Genomic DNA, 25,759 nt, shown 5'->3' with positions numbered 1-25,759 from the left:
AGGTGTTTATACATTATGGAATTAGAAGGCTACCACTTTCAAAATCCCCTGATGAAATGTAAATATTATTTGCCAGGGTAACTATTTCCTGAATTGAAGACATGCCATTAAGAAGTAATGAGAGTTCTATTTTGAAGAATGTCTCATTACTTTTATTAGCTATAAATTACTTGAAAGCATCGTGAAGTTCTTTGGGTTACTTATTGATTATTTTTACTTTTGTAAGGTTTAACAGCCACTCATAAAATACATTAAAATGCTTTGAGTAAAAAAGCCCATTTCTATAAATAAACTAATGTTTTTAACTGTTTTCTTCTTCTTAATGTACTTGGGTTGAAAGGGGTAGTGAGAGAGCTATAATTTTTGATACATAAAAATCTGTCTGATGAATGCAAATTATGTATTATGTGAGATCCCTTTCTTAGAGTATAATTTAAAAGCACTCAGGAATCTAACTATCTTTGCTTTCACTGAAAACAATTTAGAATAACAACTTTGCCTATTTCATTAGTATTCCTCTGCAGAAAAATGCCGTGTTTCATAGTATTAGAGGAGTGAAGAGAGGAATGAGGGTCATATTCTATTAATGGTTTATTTTTTTCTTTTGCTGTATTTGTTTCACATCAACACTTAGTTGACTTTTTTTAATTTTATTAAAGTATAGTTGATTAACAATGTGTCAATTTCTGCTGTATAGCAAAGTAACCCAGTCACACATATATCTACATTCTTTTTCTCATATTATCTTCCATCATGTTCTATCACAAGAAATTGGATATAGTTCCCTGTGCTATACAGTAGGATAGTTACTTTTTTAGAATCATGTTATTGTTTCATATTCTTATGAACATTTAAAAAAAGCAAAGTAATTAGAAAATTTATTTTTAAATTAGTTCTAGAACTCTGCTTGCAAAGTCTATCATGCTAACTTATTGAAATACAGATCAAAAGTCACTAGAAGGTTCATTATTTTCTTTTTCCCAGGCAAAAAATCAGAATGCTTTCTATTGTAAAATTATAACACAATACGTAGCATCTTTAGAAACAATCTGGTTTCTCTATGAACAAGGACATAAAAGTAAATGTTGAGATATCTATGATGCTCATCCCAAGTATCCTAGTTATTAAAGTGCAGAAAAATCTTGCCACCAGTAAGTCATAGATGGGAACTCACTAAACACAGATACTAGTATCATTTTGAAAAATTACTTCTCGTTCTCAGAAATGTGTCATGTTATCTCTGTGGTCTATCATAATTGCAGATCCCTTAAAATAAGTTTGTTAGATTGTAAGAAATAGAAAGGAATGGAGGGAAAAAATGTAGAAAAATATATAACTTCACTCAGTTCTGCACTGTAGTCATATTGTTGATACATGTATAGTTTATGTGTGGTTGTAGGCAGATTCGGTGGCAGTTGCTTGAACAAGGTTAACTGCCTCCTCATGGGTGACCTTTGTATTTCATAAATTGCATGAAAGAGAGAGTTTAGACCACATTTCACTTCTTTGCTATGTTTTCTCCTTGAAGTATAAGCTTCTAAATTTGCCTTTATCTTGTGTTCTTAACCAGAGGCAAATACCTGAGGACATTGTGTTGAGTGAGTTAATCACGAAGTTGAGAGGTTCTCCCCCCCGCCTTTTTTTTTTTTTTTTTTTTTTTTTGCTTTAAGTAAAGTAGGAAGGATCCAAGTAATGGAAGTAGGTATACAGTAAAGAGAACTCCTTTCCTCCTTTCCTTAATTGCAGTCATTTTCAGCAGCTTACATCCCGCCATAATTTCTTCATAAAATTTTAGAATCCTCCCTTCATTTGTCTCTTCTTCCTGATAATAGATCTCAAACAAAATTTTGATTAATTATTCTTGATTTAGTAGAATTTCTTAGTATTGAATGTCTAGAATTAGTTTGAAGGGATGAAATTGGTATTATTTTGGTATTATCATTTTATGAAGAATACATTTTCTTTAGCTCATCACATTTGAGGTTTTAGTGGTTTGGTATTATAATATGATACTTTAATTTAAAGTGTTTCATTTTAGTAAGAAATTAATCCTAAAACTCAGCTCTGCACATGGGGCAGGAAAGAGGTGGTGACTATTAAATGTTCAAAATCATGTGACAGAGGATTCTCCCCCCCCCTTTCAAAGAGTACATATATCAGTTGTCTTTGGGGTGGGGGGGAACCCTACTTTATAGTAAACCAGGGAAACCCATTCTCTATGAGCCAGATCCCAATTGTACAGGATAGTATTTACGACAGGACTGGTTGTTACCACAAATTAGCCATATTCAAGAAACTATACGAGTGAGCAGAATAGAAATCATTGTATCAGACCCTCCCTTTGAGACTTTAATGGATGAAACCTGGGGTATTATGGACAGGCAGAGTGACAAGAGCAAGGTCTTTGTGTCTTATACACACTGCAATATAAGCAATTTTGTATTCTTCACTATTGTGTGTAAATAAATAAGTTCTAGGGTAACCAGGCATTGTTCACATACTTATGTTGTTTAGTATACATGTTCTGGGATTGTTGAAAAGTGTTTTAAATCAATAAAAAGAACTACAGAGATTATTCTACTCCAGTTATAAACACATGTAATCTAGAAAGTATTTTCTTAAATGTTCAATTTTGAATCATGGAGCTTTTTCTCTCTAAACTCCCAGCATTCCATGCTTTGTTCCTTCAAAAGCATTAGGATTTCTTATTGAATTGTATTATACAGACTATCATACAGATTGTTTTTTTCTAACATGAAAATGCCAAGATACATTTCAGATTACCTTCTTTATGCCTTAGCTTGGCCATATCTTTACTATCAACAAAAATATTCATAAGAACACTTTTGTACTTGAAGATTTTCCAATTAACTTTTATATTTTCATTTTATAATTGAAAGCTGTGGTCCTTGACATAAATAAATATAACTAGCTACTATAGAAGACTTTGTGCTTTATATGTATGAGTGTGCACTCATGCAAGTGAATTGGTGGGAGAGGGAGGAACATAAAAAAAAGTAGAAAGGGAAGTAGTTGGAACTAACTGATTTGTTGCAGTGTCCCAAGGGGCAGGTATAATCTGCAAGCTGTCAGGTTCCATTACAGGGGCAGTTGCCATCAATCAGAGCTGACATTTATATAGCAGAGGTTAGTATAACTGTAATTATATGTATGTTTGTGGAATTTAAGCCATGTGACATTTTAGATTTAATCCTTAAATTAAAACATTCGTGTTATTTATAAACTTGTTGGTTGAGTAAGTGTGTGATTATGTATTTTAAAAAGGAAGATAGACTTCCTAACTCCTGTAAACTGTTGTGTTGTACATCTAAAGCATTAGAATATGATTTGTAACAACTCTAGGCTGACTGTTTTCAATGCAGAAAATGTATTAAGCAAGCATTCTTGAATATTCTTCTTTAGCTTAGTTAATAGATCTCTCACATTTTCAACTAAATGTGCAATATTTCATCAGTTGTAAAACACTTTTTAAAAATTTATTTGGTAGTTTTTTGTTTTTTTTTTTAACTTCTCAATGACACCAAATGATGATGTGGCTTAAAATCAATAGCTCTGGGAGTTCTTCTTGTGGCTCAATGGAAACAGATCTAACTAGCATCCATGAGGATGCAGGTTTGATCCCTGGCCCTGCTCAGTGAGTTAAGGATCCATCATTGCCATGAGCTGTGGTGTAGGTCGCAGAGAGCGACTCAGATCTGGCATTGCTGTGGCTGTGCGTATAAATTCTTCTTTGTATTTTGGTAAAATTCACCTGTGAAGCCATCTTGTCCTGAACTTTTGTTTGTTGGGAGTGTTTTTATTACATATTCAATTTCGTTTCTAGTGATTGGTCTGTTCAATTGATCTATTTCTTCTTGATTCGGTTTTGTCAGACCGTATATCTCTAGAAAGTTGTCCATTGCTTGTTTTGTCAAATTTGTTGGCATATAATTTTCATAATATTCTCTTACGGTTTTTTTTTTCATATTTCTGCAGTATCTGTTGAGATTTTTCCTTTTTTTATAATGATTTTTATTTTTATCATTATAGCTGGTGTACAGTGTTCTGTCAGTTTTATGCTGTACAGCATGGTGACCCAGTTACACATACATGTATACATTCTTTTTTCTCACATTATCATGCTCCATCTTAAATGACTAGATATATGTATAGTTCCCAGCACTACACAGCAGGATCTCAATGCTTATCCATTCCAAAGGCAATAGTCTGCATCTGTTAATCCTAAGTTCCCAATCCATCCCACTCCCTCCCTCTTCCCCTTGGCAACCACAAGTCTCTTCTCCAAGTCCATCATTTTCTTTTCTGTGGAAAGGTACATTTGTGCTGTATATCAGATTCCAGATATAAGCAATATGGTATTTGTCTTTTTATTTCTGACTTCACTTAGTAGATCACAGACGTGGCTCAGATCCCACGTTGCTATGGCTCTGGTGTAGGCTGGCGGCTACAACTTGGATTCAGCCCCTAGCCTGGGAACCTCCATGTGCCGCAGTTGCAGCCCTAAATAGACAATAAATAAATAAATAAGTAAATAAATATTTGTCTTTCTCTTTTTGACTTACTTCACTCAGTATGAGAGTTTCTAGTTCCATCCATGTTGCTGCAAATGGCATTATTTCGTTCTTTTTATGGCTGAGTAGTATTCTATTGTGTATGTATACCACATCTTCCGAATCCAATCATCTGTCAATGGACATTTGGGTTGTTTCCATGTCTTGGCTATTCTGAATAGTGCTGCAATAGGTGCATGTGTCTTTTCTAAGGAAAGTTTTTTCTGGATGTATGCCCAAGAGTGGGATTGCTGGGTCATATGGTAGGTAGATTGGGAATTTGAGGTTAATAGATGCAAACTATTGCCTTTGAAATGGATAAGCATTGAGATCCTGCGTATAGCACTGGGAACCATATCTAGTCACTTTTGATGGAGCATGATAATATGAGAGAAAAGAATGAAAACATGTATGTGTAACTGAGTCACCATGCTGTACAGTAGAAAATTGACAGAACACTGTATACCAGCTATAATGGAAAAAATGAAAATCATTATAAAATATAAAAGATAGAACCAGCTCTTGGTTTTATTGTTAGTTTAAACAATTAAAATTTTTTTATAATCTTAAGTACCAAAAATTTCAATATCAATTTTAAATATTATAAAAATAAATAGTATGTTTTTTTAATTTCTTATATTCCTTTGAATTTAAAATATTAAGCATTTTCAATCTGGTTTAATTTATAGCCAGCTACCTCAAGGGAAAAAAAAACTGCTCCAAAAGTCAAAATGAGTTTTTTTGTGTTTTTTTTTTTTTTTTTTTTTTTTTTTTGTCTTTTTGCTATTTCTTGGGCCGCTCCCGCAGCATATGGAGGTTCCCAGGCTAGGGGTCGAATCGGAGCTGTAGCCACCGGCCTACGCCAGAGACACAGCAACGCGGGATCTGAGCCGCGTCTGCAACCTACACCACAGCTCACGGCAATGCTGGATCGTTAACCCACTGAGCAAGGGCAGGTTCCTAGTCGGATTCGTTAACCACTGCGCCACGACGGGAACTCCCAAAATGAGTTTTAAAAACAGTTAAAATTCAGTGTGATATCAGTGTGACTGGTATAATTTTTGTTTTGTTTTGTTTTTGTCTTTTTGTCTTTTCTAGGGCCGCTTCCGCAGTATATGGAGGTTCCCAGGCTAGGGGTTGAATCAGAGCTGTAGCTGCCAGCCTACGCCAGGGCCATAGCAACGCCAGATCCAAGTTGTGTCTGCGACCTACACCACAGCTCACGGCAACGCCGGATCCTTAACCCACTGAGCGAGGCCAGGGATCACACCTACATCCTCATGGATACTAGTTGGGTTCATTAACTGCTGGATACCAGTTGGGTTCATTAACCGCTGAGGCACAACGGAAATACCCGATTTTGTTTTTAAATAGATAGCAACAGGGTACAAAGTCAACATGCATAAATCTGTTAAATATCTATAAACTAACAGCAAAAAAAAAAAAAATCCATACACAGTAGCATTAAAAACAACAAATACTTAGGAATAAATTTAACCAAGGGAGTGAAGGATCTATACACCAGAACTGTAAGATACTGAGGAAGTAAATTGAAGATACAAATAAATGGAAAGATAGCTCATGTTCATTCACTGAAAGAGTCAATATTATGAAAATGTACATATATTCAAGACATCTCTGAATTCAATGCATCCCTATCAAAATTCCATTATCATTTTTCACAGAAATAGAAAAAATAATTCTAAAATTTGTATGGAAACACAGAAGACCCCCAAATAGCAAAATAGAAAAAAAAATTGATACTATTATAAAAACAGACACATAGACCAATGGAATAGAATAGATATCTCAGAAATTAACACACAAACATATATCATCAACAAATATTTGACAGTTGAGCCAAAACCACTAAACTGGGGAAGAATAGTCTCTTTGATAAATGATATGGAGAAAAGTGGTTTACCATATGCAGAAGAATGAAATGGCTACCTGTCTTGTATTGCTTACAAAAAAATTAACTCAAAATGAATCAAAAACTTAAATGTAAGACCTGAAACTGCAAAACTACATGAAGAAAACACGGGGTAAAACCTTCATACTGCTCTTGGGAATGATATTTGGATATGACACCAAAAGCACATGCAGCAAAAGCAAAAATAAGCCTCTGCACAGAAAAGAATCAATCAGCAAAATTAAAAGGCAGTCTGTAGAATGGGAGAAAATATTTGCAAACCATCTATCAGATAAATATGTAAGGAATGTACAACTCAATAACAAAAAGAAAAAAAAAACAATTAAAAAATGGACAGAGGATTTGAATAGATATTTTTCCAAAGAAGACATACAAATGGCTACCAAGCACATGGAAAGATGCTCAACATCACTAATCATCAGGGAAATGCGAGTCATAATCACACTGAGAAATCACCTTAGACCTGCTAGAATGACTTGTTACCCAAAATATGAATTGGCAGATATTGGTGTGGATGAGGGGAAAAAAGGGAAGCCTTGTGCACTGTTAGTGGGAATGTAAATTGGTACTGCTGCTATGGAAAACAGCTTGAAGTTTTCCCAAAATGTTAGAAAAAGAACTACCGTATGATCCAGCAATTCTACTTCAGGGTACATATCAGAAGGAAGTGAAATCACTATTTTGAAGAGACAATTGCTCTCCCATGTTCTTTGCAGCATTATTCACAATAGCTAAGTCATGGAAACAGCTTAAGTGTTCACCTCACCAAGTAATGAATGGATAAAGAACATGTGATCTGTATGAAGAATAGAATATTATTCAGCCTTAAAAAGAAGGAAATTCAGCCTTTTCCCATAACATGGATGGATCTTGAGGTCATTAAGCTAGGTGAAATAAATCAGACAGAGAAGGATAAATACTGTGTGTTCTAAATTATGTATGATATATATGCCATACTCAAAGAACTATAAAGTAGAATAGTGGTTGCCAGGAACTTAGGGGTGGGAGAAAGGGAGAAATGTTGGTCACAGTATATATAAACTTTCAGCTGTAAGATGAATGTGTTCTGGGTGATGTACAGCAGAGAGAGTATAGTTAACATTCCTGTATTCTTAAAAGATGTTAAGAGAGTGGACCTTAAAAATTATCACACCACACACATAAACACACATAGATACACACACGGTAATTATGTGAGGGGATTGGTAGTGTTAACTAACCCTCTTGTGTTATCATTTTGCAATATATATGTGTATCAGATCATCACATTTTGCACCTTAAATTTGTATCTATCACATGTCAATAATAACTCAGTAGAGCTGGCCAAAAACGGAAGTAGAGTGATTTTCCCTAGATCACAATGTTTTAAAAGGCAAAAGATAATATTAATGTTTAAGTGAATTACCAAATGAAGTGATTCTGATAAGTCTTAGTCCTTCCTTTGGTTTAGCTTTCAAATGGATGGAGCATTTTAAAATTGAATACTACAAATTGTTGGCACAGTGGTGGTGAATAGCATCTCAACTATGCCATTTTCCCAGTGGTCAGACTAAAATTGGAACAGTTTGGAATAATGATTTTTATACTCCTGAGGGAAATAAGTACATGTATTAAAAGAAATTTGAGTTGACAGTAAAAATATTGACAGTTAACCTATGCCCTGCTACAAGAGCAGATGGAAATATCTTGCATGAGTTCCAATTCATTAAGCAAATATGACACTTTATTTTCTAGCCATTTTTGTTCAGGGAATTAGAGTAATGAATAGTAATATAAATGAAGCTGCTTCTCAGTATGCTGAAAGTAAAGTATAGAAAACAAAATGCTAAAATGGATTTTTAATCTTTGGTAGCATGGTTTTCTGATACCTGAAAAATTTGATTTTACAATTTAATTGTTACCATATCATCTTTGAAAGTTAATTGTAAGAAAGTGTTGGCATAGTATTCTAAATTCATGATGAGTTAGGTAGTCAAGCTTTATATTATAATTTAGTAGTGTACTTTGTAGCTTTCCTAATGTTTATTAATAGTAAGCTTACTTATTTTATATTTTAATGTGTCATGAATTGGCAGTTTATGAGAATTGCGGTTTTTGAAAACACATAGGCATGTTTTTTAGGACTTTGAGTGAAAGGCTTGTTAGGAATATTTATAGGTATATAAATAGGTATATTTATAATGATATATCTTGGGTTATTTTAAATTTGTCATTTTTTTCAAAGTAGAAGTTTTGTTTAAATTATTGGAATATAAAAGAGATGTTAATGCACAGTGAGTGTTTCAACCTATTTTGGATTTTAAAATTCATTATACATCGGTTTATACAGTAGGATATTTTTTATGTAAAATGTGATGTGATCTCAACATTGCCATTTAGCTTTAGCAAATTAACTTTGGATTGTAGTATTTCACACCTTAGATATGAATGCCTTAATCTGTTTCATTATAATTTGTCAATTAATGTTGGGTTGAAGTACAACTGCTAAATTTTGTGGTTGATATAGTTCATTTCAGAATGAAAGCAGTGATATATCTAATAATGCAATAGGTTATATTGACAAACTTGGATTATGTATTTGTTGAGAATTTGAAAACTAAATAATTATTTTCTTTCTCATAAACAACTTCAAAACATACATGAGATAACATAACAGAAATGTTGAGAGAACAATTTAACCCCCATCCCATTTAACCTTTTCAAAGCACATTTGAGTTTTGATTATCATCTATAATCTGATACACTAGCTACGAAGAGCTTTGGTTTTGATTTGTTACCTCTGGTGTTCTTTGAATTACCCACATTAGAGCTTATTTCCTAGAGTAATATTACTGTAGTAGAGGGTTTATTAAACTTATCTTTTTCTCTGCTACTGTATGCTTTTAGAGGATATAAACTATTCAATTGGAGAAAGCAAATAGATTTATAATCACAGCTTCATGTCAAATGGTCTCTTCCAAGAGCCTAATACAAATACCCTGGACTTAACTCTTGTTCTAAGTGCACTGGCTCTCCAGTGACTCATTGTTTGCATTGCTATTATGTACTAGTTATGCTGTAGTATATGTATTGTTTTTTAGTACAAAGTCCTGAATGTACTGGTTGATATTAAAGGGTGGTTTTTAAAAGCTGTGTATCAATAATGAAGTTTCCTCCAGATTTGGAAAGGGAGAGACAGGTGACCATTCCTGCAGTGGATTCTTGATCTCAAATTTTCACTTCCTTTTGATGCTTCATTCATTTATTTGTCCCTTTCCAAATAAAAGCCATTATCATTATACATATGTTTAAAAGACAGTGTCATTTTTTTTTTTTACATTGTAAGGCTCCTTTTAAATAAGCTTGTGTTATTTTATACACTTTACAATTTACTGAAGAACTACCTTCCATGAGTTTTAAACAGCTCCTTAATATCACAACTTAAAGAAAGGTCTTCTTGAAATGACTGTTGTCTACAGTGAATCAGACATCATTCTGGGATATTTTTAACATGTCTTATTTGATCTGTAAGTAGGTGGTCAGTCATATTTCTTTTTGAATGACAGAGTGGAAAATGAATATGTGACCTTTGCCCCTTTTGAATTTGATTTTTTTTTTTGTCTTTTAGATGCTTGTGACCACACCAGAAAAATGGGATGTAGTAACAAGAAAGAGTGTTGGGGATGTAGCTCTTTCCCAAATTGTAAAGCTCCTAATTCTTGATGAAGTTCATTTATTGCATGAAGATAGAGGACCAGTATTAGAAAGCATTGTGGCACGTACTTTACGGCAGGTAAGAGGAAGTTATTTGTAGCTTATCTTGAAGGATAAGTTTTTAATTAATTCATTTATTTGTTTTGTCTTTTTAGGGCTGCACCTGCAGCATATGGAAGTTCCCAGACTAGGGTTTGAATTAGAACTGCAGCTGCCGGCATACTCCATAGCCACAGCAATGTGGGATCTGAGCAGCATCTGCAACCTGCACCACAGCTCATGGAAATGCCAGATCCTTAACCCACTGAGCAAGGCCAAGGATCAAACCTGCGTCCTCATGTATACTAGTCAGATTTGTTTCTGCTTAGCCACTATGGGAACTCTGAAGGATAAGTTTTTAAACTTAAATGTAACATTCAAAGAAATATTATATGTGTTGTTCATGGGGAAAAAAGCTAATTTTATTATGGAGAAATCTTTAGCTACTTTATTTTTATGTTAAAAGTACCCTATTTTTCTTTCTCCCCAGTCTTATTTTATTGAAGTCTCTTTAAATTAACCCAAATAAATACGGGAAAACCTCAGTTCAGCACCTGGAGGTCCCCAGGCTAGGGGTCTAATCGGAGCTGTAGCCACTGGCCTACACCAGAGCCACAGCAACTCGGGATCCGAGCCGAATCTGCAACCTACACCACAGCTCTCGGCAACACCGGATCCTTAACCCACTGAGCAAGGCCAGGGATCAAACCCGCAACCTCATGGTTCCTAGTTGGATTCGTTAACCACTGCGCCACGATGGGACCTCCTTTTTTTTTTTTTTTTTTTTTTTTGCCACATCATATAGTGGCTTTCTGTGAGATCTCAATTCCCAGACCAGGGATTGAACCTAAGCCACAGCAGTGAAAGGAGCAAATCTGAACCACTAGACCACCAGGGAATTCCCCTAAACCTGTTTTTTAAAACTAAATCTAATATTAACTAAGCAGTATTAAAAATGGTAGATCATAAGAAAATATTAGTGATTCATCCACTTCTCTCTATGCCTGTCATTCCCCTCTGAAAAAACTCTGAACATGATTTATATTTACCTGAAACACCAGATAAAATGAAATATTATCACCTAATGTACATAAGATTAATTGTTATTTTTTAAAGGAGACATGTACATGTTGTCTCAAGTTTTGGACCTTTGTGGTTATTAATTGTCCAAACCAAAGTTGATAAATTCTGTCAGCTCCTCTTTTCATTAAGTGAAAAGATATCTTAGAATACCCATGAGTATTAAAATGACATTTGTTGGTATATAGTACATGTATAGAAAGTAGATAAACACTGATTATCTAATTCCTTGACTTCCCATCTATTATTGTCTTTGATCTATATTCTACTGGATTTATTTTCTTTCTGAAATAGCCAAGACTCCATGACCAATTTTTCTTTTGTCAATAATCTTAACTTGCTTAGCCTCTGACTATCTGGTGAAAGTCTAGTCATAAATCAGTTGAAGAGTGTCTCTGCCTCCAGCCGCATTGCTAAATACAAGCTGCGATTACACAGGGGTGGAGGCAAAGGTCTCCATTCACAGAGTCTGATTTCACCTGGATCATTGGGATTATCTCCTAACTTGTAAGCAGCTCTCCTTCTTTTTCTCAAGCTTCACCAGACTCCTCCCTCATTCTTCCCTACTTTGTCAAGCCTCATTCTTAGAAGATAATACTTTTTACTGAGTGGAAATAAAGCCCTTCATGCTCGAGCTCCCTCAATTTGTGCCCAGAAAAAAACCATCCCCAGCCACCCAGAAAAAGCCTCAAACTCCTCCCCAAATCTGTCCTCATCATTCTTTCCCTCAGCCCTTAACTACAGGCTACTTCTCCCCTTGTCTTAGACCCCATTTCTTTCACTCTATAAGTTACCCACTTTCCTTCTCCCAGGTCTTTAACTTTTCCCTCTCTGTGAGCACTGTGCACTTAAACTTAAAAGAATTGCAAAATGCTACCCATCTTGACCAAAACCTATCTACTTCCAGTAACTTCTGCGTATTAATAAAGCTGTGTTTGCCACCTAGCTTCTGGAAATATTAATCTATATTCACCTTCCCTTTTGCCTTCAAAACCACTGCAGTCTGGTTATCGTTCCAACCAACATAGGTCATAAATTTTTTTTTTTTTTTTAACCAGGATCACCAGTTACTAAATCCAAAAGATAGTTCTCAAAGCAATTCCCTTTTTTATTTTTTAACACTACTCATTTTTGATATTTGATATAACTCATTACTTCCTCAATCTTGAGACTTTTTTCTCTGTGACTCCTTGCTCCAGTCCTGCCTTGGTCTCCTTCACTGGGCTTTTTGTCACCTGCTTAAGTGCTCCTTCTCACGTTTCCTTGCCATCTTCTTTTCTCACCCTTGAAATGTTTACATTCTCTAAGATGTTGGTTTGCAAATGCCCTGTACACAGAGAGCAAGGAGAGACTGAAGAAAGAGGCAGATCACACCAGACAGTTTTAATAAGCAAAGGAACTTAACTTTGAGGCTTGTCTTGAGTGACTGCAAGATAAGTAGATTTCCACACCGCCACCAGAATCTTAAAAGTTTATTTAGAGGCTTTAATTGGCTTAGTCACATAAACCATCCAGACATCTCAACAACACATTGCTCTCTGAAGGCTGCATCCTTAGGGCAGACTTTGAGGTCAGGGAAGGCATGTGGAATGCACATTCCAAGGACAGGGAAGGAGGTGAGGATCCTCTCATTGCCAAGGTCAAGTTCAGGGATTAACCAGCAGTTACATCCTCCTCTAACACAGGACTCTCACTTGCCATCTTCTGTTTTCCTTCTAAATATTTGCCCTGGGAAAATAACACTTCTTTATCTGTGTCTAAATCTCTGCATATAGTCCAAACCTCCACAATGACTTGTAGTTTAACATCTCATGTTAAACAGGTCAGAAACTCTGTCATCTTTCCTGTGTATTTATCTATGGCATCACAATCCGCTTGGTTCTCAAGCCCAAATTGAATGTGTGGGAGTCACACTCAAGTTTTTCCTTCTTCCTTAACACTCTCCCTCACCCCTAATAAGTAGTTAGATATAAGTTCTTTTATCTTTCGTATCCTGACTAGTTCTCATCCAGACCTAGGTACGGGAATTTAATGTAAAAAAGAGTATAAAACTTTACAAGCTATATTGCATTTTAAAATGTTTTAAAATAATGTGTTTTCATCTTATAAAGCCACCATAAAATTCTACATAAATTAATTATTTTAATTCATGCACTGAGCCAAACTCAGTGTATTAAAGAAAATGTAAGAGAGCATTTTATAAATAATTTTGGGGTGGAGATCCTCTAAGCAAAATGCAAAACCACAAAGGTTGTAAACATATGGCACATTTGGATATGCAAATATTAAAAACTTCTGACATCCAAAAAGTTAAGATGTAAAACAGAATAACCGAAGTTATTTGCAGCACATAAAATAAAGCTTAAATGTCTTTATAATGAAAAGTTATTGTAAATTAATAAGAAATGTTTTTTAAAATTTTGGAAAAAGCACCTAACAGTAGAAATAAAAATACTGAGAATCATAGAAAAGGTACTTAAAAGAAATCCAAATGAACATGAGACAATTCTCTTCCATTAGATTGGCAAAAGTGAAAAAATGGATGTAATTTGAAAACACTTGCTAAACTGTGTTTTTACTTCTAGAAAGCTGACCTATGGAAATAATGGTATGAACACATAGGTTCATTAACACCAGTATTCACTGACACTTTCTGGTTAATGCAGAATATGTTTGGAAACAACTCATACGTACAACAAAAGAAGAAATGATTTAATTCTATTACATTCATAAAGTAAAATGCTACTTTGCCATCTTTAGAAAGAATGAAGTAGAGCTGTGTGAACTGAGCTTAAAAGATGTCCATGTTAGATTCTCTGAAAAGGCAAGCTGACCTGTGTATATAGCACAGTCCCATTTGTGTGAAGAAGAAAACATACAGTATATTTATATTCTCATTCATTCATTTTGAAAACTTTTATTAACCACTTCCTGTAGGCCAACTACATAGTTCTAGGCCATGGATATAGTTAACAAGCAGAGTTCTTATAAACCTTTTGATTTTAGGCAGGGGGAGTGTAGGGTGCATTTATGAGGAAGGATATACAACATGCTGTGGCAGCTACAGCTCTGATTAGACACCTAGCCTGGGAACTTCCTTTTAGGGCGGGCGTGGCCCTAAAAAGACCAAAAAAAAAAAAAGTCATTTTATAGTTGGGATGGAATGGAAGGGCTTTTTAGGACATGTTCACTTTTTTACCATACAAATTAAAAATATGTGCATTCAGGAGTTCCCGTCGTGGCACAGTGGTTAACAAATCCGACTAGGAACCATGAGGTCGCGGGTTCGGTCCCTGCCCTTGCTCAGTGGGTTAATGATCCGGCATTGCCGTGAGCTGTGGTGTAGGTTGCAGACACGGCTCGGATCCCGCGTTGCTGTGGTTCTGGCGTAGGCCTGCGGCTACAGCTCCGATTCGACCCCTAGCCTGGGAACCTCCATATGCCGTGGGAGCGGCCCAAGAAATAGCAAAAAAAAAAGACAAAAAAAAAAAAAATGTGCATTCACACACACAGAGATACACATACATAAAACACAAGGGTTGAAATATTCAAAGTAGACACAAAAATCAGAGACTTTGGCTAATATTCAACTTAATAATTTCAAGGATACAGGCAATTGTGAGGCAAAGGTGATACATAGAAAAATCTGAAACTGCCATCACTGCTCTCCTTTCTTGCCGCAGTGGGATCTGCTCTAGCACAGGTTTTACTTCTGAGGCCTTGAAAAGGAGCATGCAGGGCATCATTTCACTACAGAGAGCTCTTATGAACATGAGATGTTTTGATTTGATTTGATTCGAATGTAGTCTAGTGATGTTTTTTTCAGGCCATATGTTCTTGGTTTGTTTGCATTGAACCACTTAGAGATCCACCTTCAGTTAAAAGCATTACAAAAATAAGGCTTTCCTGCAACTGTAGAACATTAGTACTCAAGTAAATACCATTAGTACATTTGCCAGGAGATCTGTCATCAGCATGTTTACAAGGGGATTTGACCAGGGTGTCTTCTTGAGCATTTCCAGTTAAGGAAGAAAATAGACTGTAGACCTGCTGCTGATGCTTTCTGTAGGTATGTACACAGACACACATGCATTATGTACCATATATATTTTGAAGTAATCATTATAAATTTATAAATATTTTGTAAATTTTGTTTGATTATTATATATAATATTACATTAATAATGATATAGGAATATATAATATGGATATGTGGTATGCAAATATATAGTAAGTCCTACACACTGGCATATTAATAATATAATCAAATTCCAGTTGTATAATTTATCACTGCTATGCTCATAAGCCTTTGATGACTTGCTGTTTGTTATCTTAAGAAAAAAGTTTAAATTATTTAACTGGCCATTAAAGAAGCCCTGATCCATTTGTCTAATTTTAGCTTCTCCATCATGTTCCATAGCTGCCCTAGGTTCCAGCCACACAAAACCATTCATTCCTTCCCCACTTTCTTTCCAGTACCATTGACCCTCTTTCAGAGATAAAAACTAATTTTACCTAAGTTAGAGTGTGATGTTAGTTATGAGATTAATATATATATTATCACCCCACACATCCATCTGTTGAAAACCTACTGTTCTTTGAATCTGCCAAGTATCACTTCTTCTATGAAGTGTTTTCTAGTTCACTTAGAATGAATTATACCTTTTCTGTGTTCCCTCTGTCTAGCACTTACCATTCTTCCTTATAATTTCACAATTTGGCTCTGGATAATTCTATCTTCACTTGTGGCCATCACTATACTCTAATCTCCTTGATGGAATGATCTATATAATTCTTCTCGTATTTCCAGTGTATTAATACAGTGCTCATAAATAGTTTCATAAAAAGCATATGTTCCTGTTTTTATTTGTTCCCTGTAATTACCAGACATTGCCAGTAGATGGCAGTATTTCACACAGCACTTCAACTTTTGTAACTAACACAGAAACACCATAGGGAGCTATTCTAATGCAGTGAAGATTCTGTTTAGGTTCTGAAATTGCACTGTGGTGTTAGAGACTAATTCACAACGCCCTTGGCATGACTGAGAGAAATCTGGAAAAGAGAAAAGTATAAGAAAACCCAAATTTGTTGTATTTAATGGCATTGAACTAACATTATTTGTCCTAACTAAATGTACTTTCAGTGAATAGGGAGACTTTGTCCAAACTTAGATTTTATGTGAAGAAAAACATCATAAAAATTGACTGCCTAGTTTTTGGATTAATGACAAAGAAGAAGCTGAAAAATGTTAATTTTTTTATAGTTTTCAGATGAGTATGTAGTGCATATAGCATCAAGATTTGGTTCCAGGAGTTCCCATCATGGCACAGCAAAAATGAATCTGACTAGGAACCATGAGGTAGCGGGTTCATTCTCTGGCTTCGCTCAGTGGGTTGAGGATCCGGCGTTGCCATGAGCTGTGGTGTAGGTCGCAGATGCGGCTCGGATCCTGCGTTACTGCGCTCTGGTGTAGGCCGGAGGCTACAGCTCCAATTGGACCCCTAGCCTGGGAACCTACGTATGCAGTGAGTACAGCCCTAAAAAGAGAAAAGACAGAAAAAATAAAAAATAAAATAAAGATGTGGTTCCAGACATAAAGGTCCAAATTATCCCTATTTAAAAGAAAATATTTCTTATACAGGCTTAGCTATATTGAGAATGATAGGACAGTTTTTTAGGTTAAAAAATACAGTTTTATTTTATTTATGGACACGTCTGCAACATATGAAAGTTCCCAGACCAGGAATTGAATTCAAGACACAGCTGCAACCTACACCATAGCTACAGCAATGCCAGACCCTTTAATCCACTGCATCAGGCCAGTGCTTGAACCCACACCTCTGCAGCGACCTGGGCCCTGCAGTTAGATTCTTAACCCACTGTGCCACAGCAAGAACTCCTACCATTGTTTTAAAATGAAGTTTTAGCATAAAAATATCTCTAGTGTTTTCAAGGTATCATGTATTTAACATCAAGAAACCTTAAAAATATACTCAATAACTTTTGTGTTATAAATAATGATTTTAAAACAAAAAAGTCACTCTCATTTCCTTTAAATTTTCACCAGTAAGAGTTTAAAATTTTAAATTAAAAGGAATCATTTTAATTACCATAAAGGGTATTCTAGTCATAACATGTAAAGGAAATTTATTAAATAGGAGGTAGGATCACTGTTTACTCTTAGAGCACCTTGGTTTGGTACCAAATAAGCCCAGCTATAACCCATAATGATGAGTAAGCAGATTCATTTCTGTCCTGCTTACAGAATAAGTTTGGAAGGCACAAGGCCACATTTTCTCTTAGTGCCTGTAAGTAACATTTGTGTCAGGGAATGAACTTGGACTTTCTGGCCCATGTATAGATATATCCAAGGAGAAATCCAGCTTCGGGAACTGCTCACTTATGTATAATAACTTGAAGATATCAGCAGGCAAGTTTTGACTAAAAAAAAATAATAATAAAAAAAATAAAATGAAATTTAAATGAGAGACATAAAAAACTGGGGAAAAAATTAAAATATTTACTGTGGTAAATATATCCCATGAATCCCCTTATTTTACTTATGATACCAAAAAGATAAGAATGACTTAACATTCTTAGGTTTTAAACAAATAATAATATTGTATAGCCTTTTATTAAAGATTGAGAATCTTTTTATATGCATTATCTCATAAAGGAGTTTGGTCTTAACCTAATTAACTTGCCAAATTCATTCTAAGTCATGTGTACTTTTAAAAATCACATCAGAGGTTTTCAAACCTTTTGCCAAGTAAGAACCCTTTTTAAAATCAGACTTTTACATGGAAACCTAGTATGTAAATATAAGAAAGCAGGCAGGATTTGAAAACTCAGACAGAAGGGCTGTTATAGGGACTTGGGGCTGCAGAATGTCACCCATAGTGGAGAGAAGCCCTAGGATTTAGGTGTGAATGGTCCCAGGCTGTCATGGTGATCATATAAATTATTTCCCTTCATAACATTTTGCATCATAATTTAAAATGGGAAGTTTGTGTGTGATTAAAGAATACTTTCTCCTGGCAAATACTAATAACTTCCTATATTGTTAACATAGAGAATTTTAAATATATAATTAATATGGTAAACTAGTCAAGCGCATGGAATTGTATACCCTAAAAATAGATAAATTATGTTCCTCTCAGGTCTCCACGGGACATTTTTTCCAAGCAGAAATTGAAAAGATCATAGTCTTTACAGAATACAAGAGAAATTTTGAAGTAATTCTAAATTCTATATAATAAAATTCTACACACACCCAAATGTACATCTATATATGTATGGATGTACTGTGCGTATGTATATACACATACATATATACATACATTCTACACTTTTGTATTTGATAAAATGAAGATTTAAAGCCCAAGTACTTAAAAGGAAAGAGCAGTCTCCCGACAGAGCCCAGTAAGTGGTCATGAAAGGAAGGAAGGGAAGAAGAGCATGAAAACATTGTTATTAGAAAATAATGAAAGCTTGTCAAATACAGCCAGAGTTGTAATTCAGAGTAAGAGTTATACTCTAAAGTGAACAGGAATGTAGAGACTATAATTAGTTAATTATTAAATTTTAATTGATAGATAATTTTAAACACTATTCTAAAGAAAATAATGGAAAAAAAACTGAAAACAAAATTAAATACAAAATAGGAAAACAGTAGAATTAGGTTTATTAGCTAGAATCCTTCTATAAAAATATTTTCAATGCTAGTTTTTAAAAAGCTAAAGAAGTTTCGAAAAACATCTAACCACAAATAAGTAAAAAACCTTTGAATAAACAAAATTAGAAAGGACACAGAAGTTTTACAAGATTTTAAGAAATAGAAAAAGATGAGAATGCTATAAGGTTTCATCATGAAGACGTAACAGAGAGAATGGAAGACTGCTCTGTGCTCATGAGCAGTAAAATGGATAAACACCTTGGCACGCAAGATTTCTCATGATCATTTCTATATTTCTTCATATCTTTTGTCACCTCCGCCCGTAGCCCATGCCACTCGTGTTGCTAAGTGCAGGACTTAAACACCATTCTTCATGGCCTATCTGCCAAGACACTGTTCTCTTCGAACACCAGCAACCATCACCTTTGTGTGCCTTCCCTGATTTACCCAAATTTAATTAGTACTCTCTCTTCATTGTTCTTACGGTTTTTAAAAGGTACTACTAATAATTGGACACATTCAGTGTTTCTGTGATTTTTAAAAACTCTAAACCCCTGCTCTAAATGGCACTGTGTCTGTCATTAAAACTTAATAAATAATTGATGAACATATTAATCAGTTTTATCAGCATTGTTCAGCAACAAAATTAGAATACTACACCACACCAATGAACACAAATAATGCAGCTAAATACATTCTTTGAATAGTTTGTGATTTTTTTTTTCTCCCCTAAATTTTGGCTGTTGTTCCACACCTTTCCTTACACAGTGTATCATTTTAAATTTAAACTTGCAAAACACTGGAAATATCTACCTTAATTATTTTAGACTTTTTTGCCTTTGTGTTCAAAATGAATTTCAAATTATTAAAATGTAGAATGAAGAGCATATACTTTTAACACTTGACATTACAAATTGGTAAAACTTATACTAAAACCTAACATGTCACTTGCCTTATTACATTTTTAGAGGGATTAAAAAAAAAAAGAAACCATTTAACTAATGGAATTTTCCATTTCAAGAAATCTACTAAAATCACATCTTTAATCATTTTATATCTTCCTACATGCCAGATTAGACCAGTTTCATATTATCTTTTATTTATGTATGTATTTATTTTTCTTGTTTTATTATTTTAATTTTTTTCCGCTGTACAGCATGGGGACCAAGTTACTCTTACATGTATACACTATTATCTTTTAACTGTGTGTTGTTATTCTCTTTCTTCAGTGATCTTTTTTTATTGTGAATATTTCATACTTTATACTTACTAAAACTAATTTTAAACTTAGTATAAATCCAGATGGGTTGCATCTATCTCATACATTAATTAAAATAACCCCTATAGGTTGAATCCACACAGAGTATGATAAGAATTCTCGGACTCTCTGCAACCTTACCCAACTACCTCGATGTTGCTACGTTTTTACATGTCAATCCCTGCATTGGACTTTTCTACTTTGATGGCCGTTTTCGACCTGTTCCTCTTGGACAGACATTTTTGGGAGTTAAAAGTGCAAATAAGGTAAGTATTCATTTTTAAAATTATACTTTTCTAGAGATGTTTTTGTCGCTGTATTATGTGATACTCGTTTAAGATTAGAGACTCCTGAAGACTGTTTCAGTCGCATTTACAAATACAACACCCTAGAAGAAAATGTAGCACACTTCCTCAGCTACATACAGCAGAGTATTTCCTGTGCCAAAAAATTGTATGTAGTAATTTGCTTTGTTACCATCAGTGTATATTTTGTATTCTAAGCTAAAAACACAAGTTATGTATAAGACTATGTTTCAGAAAGTTATTTTGATATAGTTGAAGGTCAGTGTGAAATAATAAAGGGCTTTAGTTGAATCAGTAATATATATTTTGATATAACATTATTCATCTGAAATAAATAATACCTTATATGCAACTGAAAAATAATTTCATAATAGCAGCTATTAAGGAAGCTGCTCTATTTAACTTGTAATATTTTATAATTGTTATGTTAATTATATAAGTGGCATTTCTGAAATGTTTTGCAGTGTTTAAAAAAGCTTATCTAATTCCTTAAATAATATTACCCATGTACCATTTGCATGATTAGTGTGTTTATTTTAGGCTTTTATAATATCATGAAGGAATACTTTGCTTAAAATGTATACATTTGTCATTTTTTTTAATGACATCTTTCCCCCCTGTGAAAGAAGTAGCTTTAGGAGAAGATTTGAAAGCCATATGACTCCTTTTTAGAAGAAAACATGATAGAATCATATGCTACCACATCAACCTTGGTCTTTAATGCATTACATTACTTCTTGTCTAAAAACTTTTATTAGTAAAATTGGGTCATTTTTTACCTTACAGTACTGTAAATAAAATACTCAGTTCAAAAAATACCAGAAGTGAATGTCACTGCAACAGTTAGTATACTCTATCTGCACTGCATAAAAGTAAGATGTGTTTAGAATTGTGAATGGGGATCCATTTCAGATATATACACAAAGGGATAGCTCATGACATGGTAACAGTTATGATGTGACCTTTTTGTTTGTTTGTTTGTTTTTGTTTTTTTGCCTTTTCCAGGGCCGCTCCCGTGGCATATGGAGGTTCCCAGGCAAGGGGTCTAATTGGAGCTGTAGCGCTCGGCCTACGCCAGAGCCACAGCAATGCGGGATCCGAGCTGCGTCTGCAGCCTACACCACATCTCTTGGCAACACCAGATCCTTAACCCACTGAGCAAGGCCAGGGATTGAACCCTCAACCTCATGGTTCCTAGTCAGATTCGTCAACCACTGCACCACTATGGGAACTCCAGTATGCACCTTTTACCTTTATTGTTTCAAGTGCTTTTCAGTATTACTTGCTCCTTGTTTTTTTATTCATATCTTAATATATATTTGATCAGTTTATTTTAGTGTATCATTAGGACAGATGTAGAGCTATTTATAACCTTAGATTGTTCTTTAAACTTATAATTTAAGTAATAGCGGAGGATTATCACAGAAAGATGTAGAGAAGAAAATATTTTCAGATGCCTGTCAACCATCTTAAAGCTTATTTTCTGTTAGTTTCATTATAGAAATTGGTAAATCACTTAAAGCTAATTAAATGCAAAGTATTTTTAACCACAACATGTTACATTATAATCATAAAAAGAATGGTGTGAGATATTGAACTCACTCATGATTTTTTGAGTGTTTCAAACTGTAGCAAAATTTTTAAAAAACCTTTTACAAATCTTATGTAATATAAATAGTAAATTAATTACATATATTAGTTATAAATAAGCATTTTTGTCTTACAAAATTGTTGTTATTACACTCAGCTGACATATACAGTTGGTAACCATTAAGCACTTCCCTTGGGTGTCATTTATTATATTCTAACCATTTTGAATTTTTCATTTCATAAGAAATCCTTACAGGTTTCTGAGAGTTTCATTCAGAAGGGTTAGGCTTAGGGTTAGGGTTAGGGTTAGGTCAGTTGTTGTAGAAGAACATGGGAAAATGAAGTCCATTGCATGTCTAATTTGAAATAATGGCTTTAACCAGAATTCAATCTAAAATTCACAGGAAAAATTATTGGGAGTTTTGTTTAGAAGAGTTTTTTTTTTAATAATTAATGAAGAGTAAATTATTTTAATCATCCTGCTTAATCACTATAAGTCATGAGTTCCAGAATGCTAAAGTGTTTATTGAAACAAAAAATCTAAATCATAATCTTTTCAGATGTGTAACATTTTTATCCCCTCCAAACTCTGAATAAATGTGGGTTGGGTCGCATGCCTACTCTTTTGAGGTGACCATTTTTCCTTTTTGGTTGGAAGCTATCTCATTCACAGGAAAATGACATCTCTTTTGAAATTAAATTTCTGATTAATCTGAAAAAAATGTTTATGTAGAAAAATGTCCATCTCCAGATACATTACAGAAATAATGTTTCCTTAGATTTTAGCTTTATATGCCATAACATCCTATTAGTACTATTCTAGTGTTTTGAGAATTACACAGGAAAGCTTTATAGTATTATAGAATGAAGTGGAAGAAAAACAGCCTGAAGAAAGGGCTCCTCTGGAGAAAGGAATGAAAAGAACTTGAAAATTATTTTAAAATTTCTGTAACTAGTATCTTATTCTTAAAATTGTTTTCTTTAAAAAAGTTGGTGCTCTTATGAAGTTACTACTCTGAAAGTATTGCATGAGGTATTTTATTTGCATTTTGTAATTACCTCGTGTTTATTTGGTTTTGGGTTGTTATGATAGATACTTAAATTGAGTTTGTTGTTTCTGTATTCTAGCTAGTCTGAAAATAAAAGGAGATATATCATAATTGCTAAAGTTTTATGTGTAGTTAAGAGGTTTATAATTGCTTCATTTAATTTTTTCATGTTTCAAAAACTTTAAGGTGCAGCAATTGAATAACATGGATGAAGTATGCTATGAAAGCGTCTTAAAGCAAGTAAAGGCTGGACACCAGGTACACTTTATGTTATCCTGTTTTTAGAGAATGCCCAGTGGTTAAAATTATTAATTTTTATATTCCTAAAATTTTGCTTGAATTCTGAGATAATGACTCGCAGATTTTATTTATTAGTAGTTTTTTTAGCCCAGCGGATGCCGTGAGTCATAAAATATTCATAGATGACACTATGATTCAATATTGATGATCATACTGTTTTGTTTGCCATTTGTATTAAATAGAAAGAAGGATTTTATCCTTTACACTTCAGGTTTTGTTTGTTTTTTAAAGCACCAACTTTCTCTCACACCTCAAAATTTTTAATTTATATTTTTTTACATAACGTAAAAAATTTAAATGTTATATTATTCCTACCATTGTCTTGAAGTAGTAGAATATATATAAAATAAAGTTTTATATATGACATATATAATGTTTTATTATATATAACATATAATAAAATATATAACCAGTATCTTATATAGTAATATATAATAGTTTCACATTATTATACATTGAAACTATTATATATAATAAATATATGTTATATTTATACATATAACATATATAATAAAGTTTCATCTTGTGAAATTTATAATATAGTTTCATATTATTTGGAAATTAAGCACTTTTACTTCTAAATTCCAAGGTTCAAAATGCTCCAATCATGATTGTTAAATAAAAGTGGAATGATAATTTTACTTACATAAAAGTTAATCATTTCTCAATTGTATATAGTTCTTTGGATCACTTTATTATGGAATTTTTTTCTATGTTGTTAGATTTTCACAACACGTAAAATTAAATATTTTCTGGTTCTTCGGTTTTAAAATGTATTTTAAGATGAGTAAAATCCTTTTTTCAAGGTAAATCTTGTTTGGAACTCAAATATATAAAACAAATCAAAGATGATTTGGAATTGAAAGCATGGAACACTACTCACTGAGCATCCTTGATGTATTTTGCCCCTTAGATAAGACACTGTTATAAAATGCTAACCTCAAGAGAATGTCCTTAGTTTTAAGAAAAACTTTTAAGGAAAAGAAATTGTAATTAAGTTATAAAGTAAAATTGATAACTTACTTTCTTAGTGATCAGTAAATACTTTGATAAAAATTTATCTTACATTTATTATCTCATTGAATCCTCTCAGCAGCCAAGGAGACAGCCAGTATTATCCTAATTTCTCAGATGAAAAAAAAAAAGTGAGGTGGTATGCCAAATAAAGCAACACATTGCCTTTGTTTTACTAGTGTGCTTAACACAGGCCATGTAGTATCTTGGCTAATCCTCATCTCATGTCACTTTACTTGGATTTATTTTATACCCATATTCTTCTGTGATCCTCATTAGAAAACTGGTTTGTGGGTTCCATTATTTAATCGTGTAAGAATTAAGAAATGTAAGAGATTATTATTCTTTAATCCAAAAATATTACTGAGTATTCCGGATTTATTCTTAGGAGCCAGGGAACTTTTCTGTAGAGGGTCATACAGTGAATATTTTAGGCTTTGTTGGCCTTATGTTCTGTGTTGCAGCTACTCACCGCCATGTGCTGTTGCAGCATGAAAGTAGCCGTGGACGATATACAAACACTTGGACATGGCTGTATTCCAGTAAAACTTTATTTACAGAAACAGGCAGCAAGTGCATTCGACTTGCAGGCTATAGTTTTCCAACCTCTGTTCTAGATTTCCTTTTGAGATTTATTTGTAGTGAATGTCTGATGATCCTCAAATGCTATCTTAAGAAACTTTTGGCAGCATTTCAGAAGAAATCTTAACAGAAAGAAATGTGCTGCATAGCCACCAATGTTTGTACCTTCTTTGTAAAAGAATAGGATAAATTCAGTATTATTAGGTAGATGTTACCACCATGGACATTTATTTCCAACTTTTATATTATTATGTTGTAGGTAGTTAAAAGTCCAAGTAAACGTAATTTAAAGGCTCCTAGGAAGATTATATCCTCTTCCTCTTCTGGCCTAGTTCCCTCACTGTTAACAGGGTCTAACATGTCCCTCTAGAAATCATGATTTCTAAAGTTCACATGCTGGCTGAGAGTGTTCAGTTGGTAGAGATTAGATCTTACTGCCAGCCCTTTCATTCTTAGTGTAAATCCAGTCATTGCATTACCTTTCAAAATGAACAGCGTGCCTTAAGGCAGGCACTTGTAGTAGTCAATTCAGACCAGGCAAAGTTTGGATGAACAGTTCGGTTCACAGAACTCACTCCTGTTTAGAAAGGACAGACTAGGTTAGGAAACCCCAGGGGAGGCTTCGGGTGGTCAGGGGCTGGTTTCTTTAGGGCAGGAAGAACCCGGG

The 25,759-nt window shown here is 34.0% G+C and overlaps 1 protein-coding gene across 2 annotated transcripts in view; it reads left to right on the top strand.

The window, feature by feature from the left end:
* The window catches only part of ASCC3 (activating signal cointegrator 1 complex subunit 3), a 325,142-nt gene that overhangs the window by 123,268 nt on the left and 176,115 nt on the right, over positions 1–25,759 (top strand). For both annotated transcript variants that reach the window (XM_021090356.1, XM_021090357.1), the window contains exons 11-13: positions 10,112–10,276; positions 20,342–20,518; positions 23,383–23,454. In XM_021090356.1, coding sequence (XP_020946015.1) covers positions 10,112–10,276; positions 20,342–20,518; positions 23,383–23,454 — 414 coding nt within the window. The remainder of the gene's footprint in view (positions 1–10,111; positions 10,277–20,341; positions 20,519–23,382; positions 23,455–25,759) is intronic.

The sequence above is a fragment of the Sus scrofa genome, chromosome 1 (assembly GCF_000003025.6).
Source record: "Sus scrofa isolate TJ Tabasco breed Duroc chromosome 1, Sscrofa11.1, whole genome shotgun sequence".
Lineage (NCBI taxonomy): Eukaryota > Metazoa > Chordata > Mammalia > Artiodactyla > Suidae > Sus > Sus scrofa.
Note: the sequence above shows the minus strand (reverse complement) of the source record. Positions and strands in the feature narration are given on the sequence as shown.